Genomic DNA, 19,212 nt, shown 5'->3' on the forward strand with positions numbered 1-19,212 from the left:
CGATTAACGCCAAGACGTGTGCAACGGGATTTTTAAAAAGTGTCGAAAGAAAATTACCAGTTTTCTGCTAAGCTTTGTGTAGGTTATATTCAGTTTAATCAAGTCTAGAGTGGGTCATTGTTTGAGCGTATGTGCTTAGAATGTGATTATGAAAAAGTACTGTCTATTTCGGATAAACAAATATAAGTTTCGCGAGAATGAAGCACCCCAAAATTTAACTTTCATGGTAATCATAATCTGACTGGAAAGCCAAAGCGTCACACTTGCTTTAATTAATCAAGCAAGTCATTTTTTTAAAGGGTAGGGGAGGGGCGGGGGTGGGGGGTTATGTCAAAAGGACTCGACAGATTCATTCATATAATACACCATGCTAAACGTGGGATTTTTTATATAAAATAACATTTATTCATTATTTCTCTTCTATTATTTAGTTTACATAGTGCTTACATGTACAATATAATAAGCACAGTGATACTAAAATATGCATACTTTTTAAGAAATGGCTTACAGAATTCACATGAACTTTACAATGATCGGTAACAGGAAATGATCTGCTTTAAGACCCATGAGTAGCGAAACATGTTTTAATCAAGAGAATATGACATTCATATCACTATATAGAAATAATGTCACATAGTCCAATTTAAACTACTATCGCTGGCCATAATTAGATAATAAACAAATAGCTTTAAAAAAAAACGATATCTGATTTAAAAATGTAAAGGGAACAAAACAGCGTATTATGGATTTTTCTAAAGACGTCAATAATTGACTAAATTAGAAACCTGTCGATTATAATTTGCAATATGTATGAGTGAAGCTACAAGCGTTGGAGCTGCAAATCACATTATAAAAACATAAATGCATGTGAAATTCTGTGTATTTTTTTACAGGGCATTCGGCACAAAATATTTGGTGTCACAATGTTTATGTGATACTATTCTCTGATGCCTGATGCTTTCATTCTGTTATATTATACCAATTTTGGCTGAAGACTTGAAAAAGAATAGGCCTACGCTAAACATGATACACATGATAGACTTTTTACCCTGAAGAAGTCTTTAAGGGGATACAAAGTTTTGGTATGGGGTCATGAATTTGGTTCGAATGAACATATTGAAAGCATATACGATCCTACAATATTCAGTGACCGTTGTCGCGGTCGAAATCGACTCTAAAGTTATGAAATTTTAAATAATAAACATTTTATGTTGAATAGCTCCCTCTCAAGGTCTAGATATTAATTAAGCTATAAAAAAATGTTTATTGACTAAAATCGACCGATTAGCTATTCTCGTTCTGAAATTATATACCACAACTACATACTCTGAGATTTTCATGGTCGCAGCTACCATTAGGCCTAAAATAAAAAGTTGTTGTATTGCCCTTTGCGACCGACCCAAAAATCTGAAAATCTACGGTCGGCATTTAAAAAAAAAAAAAAAATGTATTTTGTTTGTTTAAATGGGATATAAATGCATAAAATCAAATTATTCCAAAATTCTCACTCGTGCAAACCATGGATAATTATGAGGTGAAAAGGATATAAATGGAATGATGACGCTGAAACACATGTATTAAAGCATTAAAAACTGAGAAATATCAGCTAAAAGAGGGCGGGAAAAAGAAAAAGAAAACATTCAAATCTGAAAATATCGGCTCAAAGAGGGCGACAAAAAAAAAACTTTCCGACCGACCGACCAATGTTTTGGCACCCAAAGGGCAATACAACAAGTTTTTATTTTAGGCCTTATACGGCCGTAGGAGCTATTTGAAATTTATCAAAATTTACCGGGAGCACCGGTAAATCTTTATATTCAATTTTTCTCGAAAGCAAAAGTGTTTTAGGGGCTAAAATATTTGGTGTTTTTAATACATCCACAGGGGCATCCTAATATATCAAAATTGTAAAGAATCACTATCCACCCATTTTTTCAACATTTCCCAAAACTTTGTAATACCTTTAAGTTTACACATCATGAAAATAGTTTTGATCCGGCTCGTTCGTTTAATTTCAACAAAATTGCCTTTTCGAAGTAATTGCTCTCAATTAATCTTGTCGAAACCTGTAATACACCTGTAATCCTAAGCATGCAACTTCTCAGTCAGCGTTTTCATCATTTGTGTACCCACATCGTTTCCGGAATTGGGAGCCTTTGGAATAGTGAACTTCGGATTTATGAAATTTCAGAGTAATGCTTCAAATGCTCAGCAAAATGAACCCTATTTTAATTTCCTGAATTTTGAAATCCCTGGTATGAACCTTTGGAAAAAGGAACCATCGGAAAAACGAGTAAAGTAAAGCCTGGGTATATACCGAGTACGCTATAGTTCTATTTCTTACACTGAGTACTACCATATAAATATTTTATATCGCCACAATAGTCTACAGATCAGGATGGATTCGCTTCTTAAAGTACTAGTCATTTCACCTACTTTCTTGCTGTCCTAACTGTTTTGAAAATGATTAGCTTGACAATCTTATACATGAAAGAAATGTTTTCATAGGAATGTACACAAAATATAAAAGGGGACAATATAATATATATACCTTTATAAATACAAGTACCAAATGAAGTAATATAAAACTATGAAACATATAGAGTAGGCCTATCATTTTCTTTATCGGTGTAGTGGCCAGAAAGCATAGCTTTGTTTTACACAAGGATGGGCACGTTGTTAACATTTGTAATCTTCGAAACAGTGTGTTAACTTTACATGCTTTGCTTTTAAACTGAAATCTACGATCATTTTGTATCAAAATACATTTCGTGCAATCACGACGTGGGTATTTCGGCGCGTCGTGTCGTATGTTTCCATAAAAACAAAATTAGCATTTTTTATACAACTAGTTTTTTGTCATTTCAATCAATACTCGGAAATAGCTCATGTGTTTTCAAATACAATTTATGTTTTCATATATACGGCTTTTGGTTTATTAAATTCATGGAATGTATAGTAATTCTCACAAGATGGAAATGGAATGTAATGTTTTATTACTGTGTTCTATACACTGTCAAGTACATAAAAACAAACATTCATTTAGGGTATGATGATAAAAGGCATACAGGACTCGTAAAATATGAATTTCAGGTGTTAAGGCTTGATCTTGAGTAAGCATTGATGTAAAACATAAAAATAGGCCGATGCATGAAATCTACAGTGGATACCAAAAGTGTCACAAGAGGGTGTGTGGGGGGGGGGGGGGGGGGGGGCTGGTACCCCCTCCCCCCCCAAAAAAAAAAAAAAACTGTCGGCACAATCCCAATATTTTGAGCCTTGTCGAGCAAATAGCAAAAATATTATTGGTGACGCTTTTTCTTTTTTCTTTCTTTCTTTAGATGTTCCTCAAACTTCCTTGTTATCTTTCTTTCTTTCTTTCTTTTTTCTTTACTGGAGTTGTGTGATTGTTTGGCTATCTCGTAGGCAAACTTGGTCCGACATCTAGCTATCCCCTATCAAAATGGTGTCTAGCGACGTCTCTAGTGGGCTCTACTAAAGCATCGCCATTTTTTCCAAAGTGATGTTTCAGGACATTTTTTAGTGTGCCAAGTTCAAAAGAAATATCTCTCCCTTCAAAGATAGTCTATTAATACAATGATTTAGTAGGATCTGTCAAGTGATTGTTCGACCTAAGAAATCCTCAGAGTCCGTCCAGCCCCCTCAATCGGCGATCTAGGAATAGACGGTCGAGATAATCTCAAGAAAAGCGGGACACTACTAACAAAGCTTGGAAATCCGACTCTAATATTGCTAAATCTTTGTCCGTTTTGTTGCACAATGCACGGAGATGCCTCTGTCAATGGCGTCGATTTCAGTTAGCGTGACTGTTTGACTTATTGCGTTTTATTCGGCACCGGTAGCGGAGATCTTGGACTAAATCCCACCAGGTTCTTTGGGATACATTTGCTTTGCTATCGAGAAGAAGTCCTCTGCAATGTCCAATGATATAAGTCGGTCCTGAAAGATAGAAAGCGAGAAATATAGGAAATAATTGTTATGTTTCTTATACCAATTTGAATTGGACATCCATCCGGGAATGTCTCCTTTTGGTCAAAACCTCAAGTTCAAATGACAACTTGATTTTTTTTGCTATTTTGAACCCCCATAAATGACGTTTTCCTGGCATCTACTAACATCTACTAATACTGTGTGCAAGGGCGTCAATCGGGAAGGACACGACCCCCACGATTTTTCCTAGGGGGGGGGGGGGCATCATATCAAATGTCCCCCTATGTTTTGTCAGAAAAGAAGGGGGACCACCCATTTTGACCCCATTTTGATTTTGATTTTGATTTTTTTTTTAAACTTTGTGCTCACAACCCCCCCCCCACAAACACACACACTGAGTGAAAGAATTTTTCTTTTTTAGTGCTCACTACCCCCCCCCCCCCCCACCCCCTATTCATAGGCTGGCTGATTCGCCGATTGTGTCCCCTCCATGCTCAAGGTCGGATCGATGCCCTTGACTGTGTGGGTCTGGACACAATCATGATGGCGTATTCCTATATGCACATCACATTTTCACTTGGTAACCCAAGGGGGGGGGGGGGGTAAACCCCCTACCTCCCCCCACCCCCTTAGATCCGCCCCTGGGTCGTAAAAGTGAAGTCCATTTTTGGTATTTGACAACACCTGTGTTGGGGTACACCCTAAAGGAGTGAAATTCCCCATGAGACCATTATGAGCCTTTAAGCTAACATTTCACTTACCAGGATTATTCCATATCTCCTGTCTTGTACTTCAGCATCACTGAATAGATCGGTCTGGTATACGATGGCTTGATGAAGATTGAGAGCTTGTTCAGATGGCGGTTCAGGTTGCGTCATTCCCGAGGCAGAACTGACCCGAACAAGGTGTTCGGCCTGAGCATCAAAGCCTGAACACAAAGTTGAGATTGACATACAGAAAAATTAATCTTCTCTTATTTTTTTCATTTTCAAACTGAAATGAAAATTGTAAATTTTATTACGAAACTTTAAAGATAAAGGTGAGTTCTGGTCAAACAAAAGAAAATGACTTCTCATAGAATCAAACGAAAATTACACTGAATGTTCAAGATTACAAATAAATGTCAGTTGCCAAACAATTTTGGTAGAAAATGTATACTGGCTGAGAAATGAGCATAGAAAGATTAGAAAATCAAGGTTAGTAGTCCCGACACCATTAATTTTGTTTAGTCTCATATACATCTTTCTGTGTACAGTGCTTGTTACATGTACTTTACGAAGACTGGGCCAAATTTATTATGATTTCGATGACTCCAGAACTTTGCAGTACACACCAATACTTACATGCTACATGATCAACTTTTTCTGATCCATTCCACACCTTTTCTTTCACAATGCAATCTTTAAAAGAATAAAAGTACATACATATTTTTTCAATTTCTCCCTCTTGACCAATCTTACCTAATTTTTCTAAGCCTTTCCGCCATCTATCTTGAACGCGTTTCCTCTGTAACCGAATGGCCTGCACTTTCTCGTATGTGACTTTCTTCTCCTAAAGATCAGGAAGAGAAGAATCCCATATGAAATGAATGGTTGAAAACCAAGACATTGAATCAATAAATTAATTGGTAGAATAGATATTGCTAAATGAGGTAGATATTAATAGTTTTTAAAGCACAAAGTCTCTTTCATTTTTTCTTCTTTATTCAATTAATGATTTGTTTATTTACTTTTAATTAAATAATTAATAAATGTATTTATTCATTCATGAATCTTCTCTCTCTCTCTCTCTCTCTCTCTCTCTCTCTCCCAACCTCTTTCTTTCTCTCTTTCTCTCTCTGTCTCTCATCTCATCTAATTTGTTTCATCATGTGTCGCACTCTGTCTTCTTTTTCATTTTCTCTAACAGGTTCTCACTTTCTCTCTCGTCCTCTCTTTCCTCTGTCGAAAGCGATTGAAAAATTGGGCTATGTATATTAATTTTCAGTGCTAATTCATCGCTATTTCTGATGTCGCATTCGTTTTTATTCTCAAGTCAGTGTCCTTTTTTCTGTTTTTTATCATCACTATCATATAAGGTTTTTATAATATCGAGGGTTATAGATGAGGAGGCAAAGAATGCCGTATCTAAAACTAGTAAATGAATAGCTGGTCAATTATCAGCCAGCCTAAATTTGCGTTGAATAAAAGAGTACTATATAATTATATGGAATCTATAATATGCACGCAATATTTTCTGTACCCATGGACTTGTATACAATAATAGCTTTGCTCTAACAGAACATTATTAGAGGAATTCTAACATAAGTACATGTAAACTGTGAACGTGAGGATAAACATGTGATGTGGGTGCAGAGGAGTCACAATACATGGGGGAGGGGTGGGTTGAGACCGACGGAATAACATCCCATTCAGGAATCTGTAGGCAAATCTCATATTTTCAAATGTTTAAAATATGGGTTTCTTTCTTCTCCTTTTATGTTTTGCTTGTTGAAAATACTCAAGCAAAATATATGATTTTGTTTTAAGGTATTCCAGTGGTACCCTTTGCGGAGGGGTTGTAACGTGAGTGGGATGGGAGGGGTGCTCGTCGTTCATGTATGTTATTCAATTAAAAGGGCATCAAGAATAAAATTCTAGCGCTTACGTGCAATTTGACACAAAGCAAAACAAGCATAATCTCACCGATGATACTTCTTTTTGGAATGTATATTGGACTTTGGACTTGAAATCAATTATCCCATATCATTAGACTAAACAGAGTTTATATTAACCCAAAGAATCACCTAATATTTGAAATAAATAAATACCATTCCTGGTAATCATGCGACTTTGATCTTTAAACCTCCCGCACGTGATAAAACAAAATAGTCAGATTTTCTTTCTTTTGTAGACATTTCATGCACGAAGGACGTTGGAGCTCATGCATTATTCCATTATCTTTCTGTATATTAACTAATGATTATAGCTGCATGTTGAGACTGATAACATTGTTTTAAAACGAACTTGGATTGTCTCCGGTAGATTTTTGTTCCATTTAGATAAGTTCAAAGGATGATTTTCCAGTCATCATTCAGGGGCAAAAAGAAAAGAAGCACTATCACTTACACAAAGTAATGTTTATGTTCTATGGATACAGTTTGTTCTATCATCAATATTTAAAAAAATTGTTATTACTGTAAACAACAGATAGAAAATTATTTCTTCCCTTAACATAATTTCGGTAGGAGACTCACATGACATTGATCTCACCTTCAAAATAATATTCATCATTTTCATATCTTTTTTTGTTTGTTTGATTATGATAGAAACGCTTGCTGACCTGCTTCTTTTCTCTTCTATTTTCTAAAGGTATTATTTCGAATCGAATAATAAACTTTTAATCATAATTTTTATAAAAGTTTTGTTGAGGCAGATTTTACCATGTTTGTCGTTGCTTTTCTCCAATCTCGGATGAGTCCATCAAGTTCTTTGTCTTGGCTTATCCTGGTGTGTGTGACGTCATAGGGGTCAGACCAAAGGTTAATGTCATCTTCCCAAGATCTGTAGCTGGCTTTATAGGCATCGACCAAACAACCGCCTCTGTAGCGAAAAGACGTATGTCTTGAAATTAAAATAAAATTGATATATAGTATGGAATTATGATCTGTAGCTAGCTATAACAATTATATGGGCATTGACCAAACATTCGTCAGTAGCAGAAAGACATATGACTTGATATTAAAAAAAATTGATATATATGATGGGACTGTGATCTGTAGCTAGCTATAATAGGCATTGACCAAACAACCGTCTCTGTAGCAGAAAGACGTATGTCTTGAAATTAAGAAAAGTTAATACATGTATGCAGTATCGGATTATGATCTGTAGCTTGCTATAATATATGCATTGACCAAACAACCGTCTCTGTATAGCAGAAAGACGTTTGTCTTAAAATAAAGAAAATTTGATATGCAGGATCGGATTATGATCTCTACTGAGCTAGCTATAGGCCTATAAATATCGACCAAGCAACTTTCTCAGAAGCAAACAAAAGTATGTCTTGAAATATAAAAACCCGTATAATCATGCAGAATCGGATAATTGAAGTAGCATTAGTAGTAGTAGTAGAAAAAGAAGAAGAGGTAGAAGAAGTAAAATGGCAATATGATGATATTAACAATAATGATAATAATTATAAGATGAAGAAAAAGCAAAAGAAGCAGAAGAATTAGACCAATAATCATGATAATGGGTTGATCACTGGATGGAAAGTAGCAATAAAGTTTAATGTTTTGCCAAAGATCAGTGTCGCTTGCACCTCTGTGATCATATTAATCTTTAGATGAGCGAAAATCTTTGACACCATGCACCAGGTAGGAAATTTTGCAAATGGATTTTATAAAAAATAAAAAGATTTAACTAAATATTCCATATTTAGAAGGGAAACACCCCCCCCCCAATTTGATTCTGTCAAAGAGCATTCGATCAATCGGTACATGATTACAACACACACCCCCAGTCAACTATCAAGCCTACGTATTAATTTAGTTTATAACTATCTTATCACTATGAACATGACAGACAATGAAAGCGGACAAAATATACAGTTCCTCAGGTAGACAAAGGAACATCCCTTGACTGCTATTATGTAAAATGTGTAGAACAGGTGAATATGCATGTGACACCTGTTCTACACATTTTTACATAATAGCAGTGAAGGGATGTTCCTTTGTCTACCTAAGGAACTGTATATTTTGTCCGCTTTCATTGTCTGTCATATTCATAGTGTATACCACTTATAATCTCATATTACACTAAACGGATTCTTACCCGTTTTTCAGTAATGCAGACGTTTCTGTAGCTCCCGGTCTGTTTATATTCGTGTCCTGGTCATCAATATCATCATAATGTCTGTGCTTTCTCGACATCCACGGGCAACAAATAGCCATTTTCATTAACAGACCAATGATGGCACTTTGTTAGTCAGAAGGATTCGGCTTCACCTTACCAAGTATTCAACAGTTTCAGCGCAGTAATGATTCGAAACAGATACTATATGAAACACTAACTTGTTATAATGACGTGTCAATCATTGTCTGCGATTGGAAAATAAAATTATTGGTTCCATTACAATTTGTTTTTCCCCGTGTATGTAAGCGAAGAGGTTACCAAACTTGCAGATATCGAGAGCCGTCAACGCGCGTTGAGTACACACATAGACGGGGTCGTGCTATGCAAATATTAACACTTAACCCAAGTTCATTCAAAATGGAGATCTTGTTACGTAATTGTATCATCAAAACATATCCTCCATGTTAGCCATACAATAGTCACAACTTAAATCGCGACGGAAGAAACAATACAGCATTGGTGCGTCAATTTAGGGCGTCATGGCGACGACGTTACGAGTTTTCTTTTCTGTTACTTCTTTGGTTCACTGGACAATTGAAACAAGTTTTTCGTGACACATAAAACGTGTGAAACCAAATTGTAGTCGTCTGATTACGAATTAAACAGATTGAGCTTAAATATTGATGACTGAAAACTTAGAACACTTCTACCGCAAAAGAATGTTATCGTGAAACTTGTGTAGTACCAGATTATGTTCTTCAAGTTGTGGATGAGCCTCATACAAGTCATGTCATGCAATGCCAATGTTTACCGTCTATATTGATTGAGAGGACGTGTCAAGATGATTCAGTAATTTTCGACTACGCATGATTTAAGAAAATCTCCTTTAATTACTCTATTACTTTTAAAAGGCTGAGACCAATTGCCGCATAATTTGAACTGTGAAAAATTACAGTATGTCTCGTTGCTTTCTCGCTGTGAATCTCACGTGCATCCTTCTTCCCCGTGATTTCCTATGTCAGATGTGAGCTCTATCACGATCCTAGTGGTATTCTAGACAGCATAGAATAACACATGCAATCAGAGAATAATACACGACGATAATATCACAGTCATAGAACAAGATATTCCACAAAGAACCAAACAATCCAGATTGAGCAGTAGTCTCTTTCCCAACCTGTATACATCAGACTATTATGCTTACCACACTTCACAAGTCATGTATGGTAGTGAAGCAGTCAGAATATATAGAACTTATTATTTGGTCGTATAAAGAATCATTGACGCAATAATTACCTTTATGAGTCAAACTTTGGTTCCCTATTCGTTGCGGAAGTATGCCTTAATTTTTAGAGATACCGTATTTCAAACAGGAGTTTGTAGTTTATGATGCGAAGCCTCTTTTATCTAACTTGATAATGTTAATTTTTGATGCAGTATTGATAGAGTAATCCCTTTAGCAGCTCACTCAGGAAGCAGGAGAAACATGTAACAATAATGAATTCCTGGGCTCGCTCGACAGTCCCATTTCCTGGAGCCCCTGGTGAACACAATACACGGCAACTAGAATGCTTCTTTCCTCGGTATATTTCCCGATATATTCAAAATAGGAAGTTCGGAATAAGTATTTTTACTAGGAGACCCAAGACTACGCACACTGGCATGAGAGCAATGAAAAGAAATATGAACTATCAACTGAAACTGATGAGCATATTTATTTTACTCCAATGTCGCGTTTGTGAATAAGAAGTGTGTGAAATATATGTAGTTTAGTTATCAAGTGCATTCTATTTTTGAGATCCTAACTTCCTACATCACATTGTGTGTGGGAATTTTTTGTTGACTATTATATAGTTGAATGCAAGGGCTTGGACATGTCTTTATGATTCATATACAGAGTAGAACCGAAAGTAATCATGCAAGAAATGAAGGAGTGCTAAATACAAAACAAGAACCAGCCCCAACCCCAACCCTGCAAAAAGAATTAGAAAAGGAAAAAAAAAAATCAAAGTTAAACACAGACATGCACACACTCACACCAACAATAAAAAAACAACAACAACTGTCCGGAATATTCTCTCTCGCCCTCTACCCCTCTCTCTTCTGTTCTCCCCTCGATTTTGTTGTTGTTGTTGTGTTTTCTCTCAATGCCTGCTCTTTGGAATAGTTCTGTTCACGTATTTCCCCCGACTGTCCGATTGCCCGTCTGTCTCTCTCTCTCTTTCTCTCTCTTTCTCTCTCTTTCTCTCTCTTTCTCACTCTTAATTAATAATTAATAATTAACAACATTTGTATAGCGCTTATCACAAAATATGTCTCTAAGCGCTTAAGAAAAATAGAAAGAGAAGGAATTACAGCCAAATATTAAGTTATACATATTAGATAGTGGACAATCGAGGGGGCTGCATATGCAAATGAAAAAGGCTATTTAACAAAAAAGTAGGTTTTTAACATGGATTTGAATTTGTCTGTTGAATCTGCTTGTTTTATACATTTAGGTAAATTGTTCCAGAGTTGAGGGGATGCTGCATAAAAAGTTCGGGAACCATAAGACTGTGGGTATTGGTGGCAGGAACTATGAAGAGTGATTTCTTGTTTGAGCGCAGGTTCTCTCTTTCTTTCTTTCTCTCTCTTTCTCTCTCTTTCTCTCTCTTTCTCATTCTCTCTCTCTCTCTCTTTCACGCTTAATCTTGATTGCATCCATATGGTACTTTGTATGATTGAATTAAACGACATCGCTTGACTGACTTTGATAAGGATGAACCATTCCACAGAATAACCCGTTGTAAAACAGGTTGAATTCTGGTAAATATAACATAATTTGTTAGCTTTTTTATTCTAATGATGTCATTTTGAAAGAATATGTCCCCTGAAAAGAATTACTCTAATACCCTCATATTCGGAATATGACGAGAAAGAGCTGATGCATTTGAACAAACAATCATGTCACATGCCACAAAGTAATCACATGACCAGAACTCAACTTTATCTTCGAAACAAATAACCTCAATATCACAACCTCTGCCTTGATGTCAATATTGTAAAATCAAGGCTATCGCGTCATTCAGCATCCTGATTATACATACACAATGTCTGGTGTCAAAGTCCCTCTGCAATCCTGCAATAGTTTTATTTACTCAAAATAAAAACCCTCGCGTAAACTTTTTTTCTTCAAACCTCAGATGATCTATTCTATAGAATAAACCACCGTACACATGGGCCCGAATTCACAAAGGAGGTTTGTCGACAAACCTTGGTTTTCGTACGTCATAATTATGACGCGTTTTACGCGTTTTTTACAAACCTGGTTTGTAAAGAACAAAAGGAGGTTTGGCGAAACAAAAGGAGGTTTGAGCCCCGGCCCCCCACTCAGGTTTCAAAATGACCGCATGCGTGTTGCCAAAATGTCCTTTTCGTAACAAAAGAAAAAGGTCGAGCCGTATTGACTTTACACACCGGACTTTTGCTAAAAAGGGGGGGGGGGGGATGCTGAAAAAGGCTCGTATACAAAAGAAAAAGGTCGAGCCGTATTGACTTTACACACCGGACTTTTGCTGAAAAGGGGGGGGGGGTCGGTAGGAACACGCATATGCGTACCCTAAATAACACTGAGTGGGGGGGGGGGGCCGGGGTTTGAGCTCAAACCTTGCTTTGTGAATTCGGGCCATAATGTGAAACATACAGTTACGATGAACATTATTATAGAGCAAATGATGGGTAACTGATCAGTTCTCATGAAACAGAGTAATTTTCTTTTTATCATGCATACCATTACTTTCAAGGAAAACAATATAATAGTAAAATAACACGTCACGATCACCAAAAATATGATAAAATAACTCAATGGCAAGTTCAATACCCTTTTTTGCACCCTATAGCAATCGTGTTCGAATTACGTAATAATCATCGAAATGCCTCTCATTCAATAGGTAAGGCATAATTAAGGCCATTAGAGGCATGAGGTTGGTTTTCCAGTCTTTGCGACATGATCGTGCTAAATATACATGATTGAACCCCCACGTAGGTTGCGTCATTATTTAAAACAGAATCGGGCTCACACAACAAGCAAATTAGGCCCTCATACTCTCACGTGTTATATTAATACTTTCTAGAAATATCAAATTTGATAAAGTTTTAATGGAATTCGTTCAAATGAGTAGAGACACAATGTAAAAATTTCCTCCATGTGGTGGCTCACTTTGGCATTTTCCCCGGCTCAAACAAAATTGGTAAAACCTGAAACACGGCTAACTGACATAACACTCGCCGACTCGCAAACAGGCAATTTTTGTAATGTAAACAAATTGAATGCATACGTCTTTGTGAAGTGCCTCAATACAAACTATTTCATTCACCTGATAATAATAATAGTATTTCAATAGACAGAATCCGAACTGCATACATTAATTGTTGCCAGGTAGGACAAACATTATGACTTGACCTACCTAGCAACACTTGATATATGCAGTTTGCATTCTGACTATTGAAATACTATTATTCTTATCAGGTGAATGAAATAATTTGTATTGAGGCACTTCACAAAGACTTATGGATTAAATTTGGTTACATTACGAAAATGGCCTATTGAAACAGTGAAAATGGCAGAGATGATGATTCTTTTGTGAACTCTTTAAAAGTATACAAAGACAAAGTAAGTTAGGCATAGCTCCAAAAGCGAGAAACATGAATAACAATTAAAAAAACAAAACATCATTTTACTATCTTAAAATCTACAACTTGTTCCCCCGAACAACTCCGTTCAATTAGTATATCAATATACCATATTTTAATAGTTTATTTATTAAACACACTTTGCACCTGCATCCCCTATGGCCAAATGTTGTCCCTACTCGGAAGAACCCACACTCGTTTTCAGCTTGGACGAATCATAATTGTAATTTCAAAATAAATGTCGAACAATTCAATGTCAAACTTCGAAATTTCTTCAAGTTGTAGATTTTGGTATAAGTTTAAATTTTGTTTTTATCAATCAAATTTAAAAGAATTGAAGAAAAGAGTCAGTGATACTTTACTGTAAATATGACGAGGTAACTTGATCATACCTAACATGCAATATATATCTATTTAATATCGATGTGTACATGAACTTATCCATTCCCAACAAAGCAATTTTAACCAATGTCGTCACTGTCTTCCACTTCATTTCAACTTCGGAACTTTGCACACCACTGCTTTCGGCATGCAGCAAGGACCCTCACCAAAACGACACTTCTCGCAGAGATGACACTTGTGTGGTGGTGTCGTCTTAGCTTTGTCATCTTTTTTCTGCTTCGTCTTTATTCCTAGATGACATCTTTTCATGCTAGATAAGAAAGATAAAAATACCAAAAAGAGCAGTTTTATACTCACCGTACAAATTTCAAACTTGAGATAAACTGTACTAATAAACATTTTCTTTTTGTTAAGAAAAAAAGATTGAGGTATGTCAAGAGGGGCAATTTGTTGTTTTACGGATAGAGTGAGTAAGCATGATAAACGCATGGTTGTAGGAAATAAAACATTTAATACTGACATGACATGTTGTTTCTCTAATTAGTTATTTGAACAAATTAACACACTGCCTATACTACGGGAACCGGTTGGTTCCTACATGTATTAAGTCGATTAAAAGGAGAAAATCAGTCGTCAACCGGTTAAGAACGTTAATCTCACAAAGAAATTTTAACAATTACAATAATGCTGTAAAAACCGATGTTACAGAAGAATGATGTCAATTTTGTTTCTTTACTACACCAATTTGATTTTATCTTCTTTTAACTTTATAGTTTTACTAGAATTTATATTGATTACTTTGTCCTTGATGAAAAGAGGGAAACATTGTCAGGGATATAGTATCGATGGATATGAATCATGTTAATGGATCAAATGAACAACACTAGAATGAGTGGAAGAGTATAATATTTCTTGATAGATTAGGGGTGATGATTGATTAATCGTAAACATATTTAAACATGTAGAGAAACAACGAAATGTTTCTAAACAGAGTATCACCTCAGTGTAACACTCTATTACCAACTGACTAAGTGCTTGATAATTTTTTTAATTTAAAGTGATGATTATTAATATCAAGTTTCTTCTACATTGTCACTTAATACTTTCCAATAGATCAAATCGATTATCTAGATTATCAATTGAAATGTCATAGTATAATGTTATATCATGATTTTACAGAATATTGCTCGTTAATCATTAGGTTACTAATGTAAATGCTCATTACTTTTTGTATGCATTTTTGATCATTTTAAATTCTTCCGAATTCAACGTCGCCGCAATGTTTGTTTTTAATCAAGAAAATATTTATCTATCTATCCATCTATTCCTTTTTCTGTCTATCTATCTATCTATCTTATTCCTGTCTACCCGGCTGTCTATATTGTGTGTATCAATCTATATTTATATGTATTCGTTTATTTATTTATTCATTTATCTATCTACCTATTTTTTAAAATCTATTTATATATCCTTCTATCCATGATTTATATGTTGTGTAATTGAAGTATATAAAAAAAAAAATACCTTTCAATTGCGTATTGGGTGATTCTTCTAAATTCATCTTCCGGCATCTGCATCTTGCATAACACGTCACACTTCGAACATTTCTGACGATATCGCTAGTAAACAAACGATATAAAATATGGATTACATACATGATAAGGGAGCGATTCCTTACATTTATATCATCTAAAAAGGAAAAAGTGTCTTTATGATGACCATTATGGCAGTGATACCAAGAAGAACAATAAGTAGGGGAACCCGGGGCAAAGTTATCTTTCGTGATAATTCGGCATAAACACAGTATTTTAGCAGACAATATACTTATCATTTTTTTATATTAATTATCGTTTTTTATGTATGAAAAACCGATATTTTCTGTAAAAGTACACTTAGCTGACGTATTCGCGCAACTCAGGTAAAAAACGATGCATCCTCGTTGCAGTGTTATTGGCACATGAACTTAGATAGATGGCAGCATTAACAAAAATTTACCGGGCGTGTTCACTTTGCCCCGGGTTCCCCTAAATGTTCAGACCAAGAGAGTTTCATTTTTGGATGAAATAAATGGATAAAAGTCATAAAATTATGTCGTACGGGAGACATTTCATACAATCGCCTATAATACTAAGTTACTATATACATGTACATAGTGTAAACAAAATATGCCACAGTATACTGTATAAATGCATTTAGTGCATTCGAGTTCATCCAAATTAATTATGGCATATATTCCTGCTACTCGAAGCCTGGGTTTCAGAGAATACTTTTTTTTGGGGGGGGGGGGGGGCGTGAATTTTGTACTTTACGACAACTTGAAACGGGTGCTGGCCATGTCAACCTCGATTTATATTTCTGGGTGGATAGTGGCAAATGTGGATTAGTAGGTTATAGCATACTGTATAATAAATGTATTATCTACAGACAAGGTTTCGCATTTCGGATAATTTCGCGGAATATTGCATAATTATGATAGAGGTCTTATTTACTAAGGTTATAGGTACATCGGTAAATAATAGGCCTATTGCTCTTTCTGCGGGCCTTGCAATATTAACCCCGGCCCAGCCTGCCAGGTACCCATTTAGTAGTAGCAAATGTGGATTAATGCATAGATTATAAATTACTTTCGCATCGGTCATGAATTTTTAATTCAGCATCAATCTTGGGGAATAATAACATCAGAGAGAATTTCATTTAACTTACTATCAAAGATTCCGGAGATTTGAAGTTGATGGTGACATGAGTGTAAGCACTTATCCATTTGCGACGACACTTCTGGCAAAATCCTTCTCCCAGTCCACGGACATCTCGTTTACAGCAATGATCCTTTATGCGGATAACTCGCAACGCTTGTTGTCTCTCCCATCGTGTGATCTCGTCTCTGATCAATGCGGGGTAGTTTATATTGGGTATAGGTCTAGATATGAAAAGATTAAAGATAATATTCGTCAATGTGTGTGTGTCTTTTTGTTAGGGAGAGGGGGAGGGGGTAGGTAGATGAGCGTGAGTGTTTTTTGTGTGTGTGGGTGTGAAAGAGGGGGAGAGGGAAAGAGGGGGAGAGGGAAAGAGAGACAGATAAAGACAGGGAAAGAGAGAGAAAGAGAGAGAGAGAGAGAGAGAGAGAGAGAGAGAGAGAGAGAGAGAGAGAGAGAGAGAGAGTGCGTGCGCCGGGGGAGGGGGTGGGGGTAGAAAGTAGACGTAGGCCGGAATACATATTACACTGTCAAAGAAAATGTGCAAATACAATCATTTACATTCACAGTAACAAAGGAAACAGAATTTGTTGTTTGCGGTTACTTGAGATTTAATAGAGGATATTTTCTTGTTACCTGAATAGCAACATCATGACAATAACAATAATTACAACACGAACTTTCCCAACTGAATATAGAAAGATAAACCGTTGCCATACTTTCACTGTACCACTGCTACAATCCACCCCTGGGAAGGACCCGGGTAATACTTTCGAAATTTTCGATCAATTTATACAAGTATCAGCATATACATACACTGGAGCATGCATGGAGCTACCATGTCCAACTCTAAGTACTCTCTGCATCGAGGCCACCAACAGACGAGACTTGTGTACGACCCCCCCCCCCCCCCCCTGGCCATAAAAAAGGCGACACTGTTACGTACGTTGGACAGGTAAACAGTATTACTTTCTTGCCTGGACCAGCGAGTACAGGTTATAGCGGTACCCCCACCCCTTGCATAAAAGAAGGCAAACAGCTCCCTGCATTGAACAGGCGAACACACTTGAATTTAAACGACTTAAATGTCTATTCCTTAAATTCTATCATAAACGACTGATGTGGAAGACTAGTCAACGCACCCTTTCGGAGAAGCCGGGGGGGGGGGTGGCTCTGGACGAATGCTCGCGTTCCAGTCAACGCGACGCGACGCAACACTCCCAACGCACCCGTTCGGCAAAACCGGGGGGGGGGGGCTTTGGACGAATCGTCGCGTTCAAGTCAAAGCGACGCGACACTGGGCGGGTGGGTCCCTTTCGGCATGAGCCATTTATATCGCCCTTCGTATGATAACATTTCTTATGATAAAGGAATGTACTAGCATTAAATTAAAAGATGACTTTTAACGATAATAAAAGTCCATTATGAAGAGAAACAGGAGGAGAAAGACAGAGAGAGAGAGAGAGAGAGAGAGAGAGAGAGAGGGGGAGTGGGGTGGGGAGATAGAAGGGGGTGGAAGGCAGGCCGTAAATTGATAGAAACGTTCTCAAACAAAATTACTGTATATATTATAAAGGAATGGAATTGAAATATGATGTTGCACATCGGTAAATCATCTTATACCAATGTATGCACAAAATAACAAAAACTATTGCTGCCGAAATACACTGTCAAATAATTATGCTTTTGTAATCCTTTATGATAAAGGAATGTACGTAGCATTCAATTAAAATATGACTTCTAACGATGATACGCGGCGTTACGAGCCTATGAAACAATGGGAAGAGAGGGGAAGGAGGGGGAAAGGGAGAGAGAGAGAGATGGGGGAGAGAGGATGAGAGAGATGGGGATGGAGAGGATGAGAGAGAGGGAGAGAGAAAGAGAAAGAGATAGAGAGAGAGAGGGGGGGGGGTGGGGTGGCAAGGCCGAATTCGATGACATCATTTTTTTCTCAAACGAAATTACTATGTAGAATATGTAAATAATAATGGCATTCAACTGAAAAAGTGATTTTCAATCATGTTACAAATCTTTAAATTATCAAGTTTCAAAAGAATACAAAGCAATAACAACAATTCAAGAGAAATAATCTTACCCTTTTGTTGCCATATGAGCTGCACGAGACATCTTTACTTTGAATCACGCATAGTCTTATCCACGTCCAGGCACGAACCTAATATGTCGAATTTTTCCTTCATAAGGCACAAACCACTGATCAAAACATAAACTAACATCTAATGGTTGAACAGGAAGGGAAACGACGTCAACATTCATAAAGGGGCGGCTGTAGCGTCCTATATCAAAGCAAAGAGGGGGGGGGGTGAGGATTTTACTTTTGTACCGGTTTTATACACATATCCAAGTTTGATGGTTGATGACACCGAAAAAGTAGTCTTTAGTCCATCCCATGCGTACAGTCTTGGGGGGGGGGGGGGGGGGGTGAAGAGTGCTCCCTCTACCAAAGTTTGGAAAAATCTTTGACGCCCCCTCCCCCTCCCCCATTATTTTCTCCTCAATGTTGTTACCTGATAGAGGAGGGGGAGGGTGGCCTATAGATTCCCATCGTTTGTTTCTTCTTGTTCAGCGCCCTGTAATTCTGTGATTGAGACAGAGCATCATTCTTTGTCCCCCGTACACTCCTGGTAATAATTAATTTGATAAAATTTTTAGCAAAATATAAATACCACTATACTGACTGTATATAATTCTTTACGCTGTTTGCT

The 19,212-nt window shown here is 36.8% G+C and overlaps 2 protein-coding genes and 1 long non-coding RNA gene across 4 annotated transcripts; all 3 read right to left on the reverse strand.

Annotated features, from left to right (window-relative positions):
* Positions 1-382: 382 nt before the first annotated feature.
* LOC105445104 lies at positions 383-3,205 on the reverse strand. Its single transcript, XR_973275.2, has 2 exons — positions 1,962-3,205; positions 383-1,059 (listed from the first exon to the last, which is right to left on the reverse strand). It is a non-coding gene; the product is annotated as an uncharacterized LOC105445104 (long non-coding RNA).
* Positions 3,206-3,407: 202 nt separating this feature from the next.
* LOC105445105 (melanoregulin) lies at positions 3,408-10,495 on the reverse strand. Of its 2 annotated transcripts, none has more exons than XM_011680185.2 (5): positions 8,763-10,495; positions 7,373-7,553; positions 5,412-5,502; positions 4,713-4,879; positions 3,408-3,960 (listed from the first exon to the last, which is right to left on the reverse strand). In XM_011680185.2, the coding sequence occupies exons 1-5, from the start codon at positions 8,885-8,887 to the stop codon at positions 3,877-3,879; spliced, it is 648 nt and encodes a 215-aa protein (XP_011678487.1). In that variant the 5' UTR covers positions 8,888-10,495; the 3' UTR covers positions 3,408-3,876. The 2 variants fall into 2 exon arrangements, with proteins under 2 accessions (XP_011678487.1, XP_011678490.1); XM_011680188.2 differs by having other exon boundaries at positions 7,373-7,532; positions 8,763-10,386.
* A 3,085-nt stretch (positions 10,496-13,580) lies between these two features.
* LOC100889045 lies at positions 13,581-18,802 on the reverse strand. The gene is made up of 4 exons (XM_003726976.3): positions 18,585-18,802; positions 16,500-16,713; positions 15,321-15,415; positions 13,581-14,106 (listed from the first exon to the last, which is right to left on the reverse strand). Exons 1-4 carry the CDS (start codon positions 18,614-18,616, stop codon positions 13,944-13,946), a joined length of 504 nt encoding a protein of 167 aa, XP_003727024.2. The 5' UTR covers positions 18,617-18,802; the 3' UTR covers positions 13,581-13,943.
* Between the last annotated feature and the right edge of the window lie 410 nt (positions 18,803-19,212).

Source organism: Strongylocentrotus purpuratus, unplaced genomic scaffold (assembly GCF_000002235.5).
Source record: "Strongylocentrotus purpuratus isolate Spur 01 unplaced genomic scaffold, Spur_5.0 spur5_scaffold_6, whole genome shotgun sequence".
Lineage (NCBI taxonomy): Eukaryota > Metazoa > Echinodermata > Echinoidea > Camarodonta > Strongylocentrotidae > Strongylocentrotus > Strongylocentrotus purpuratus.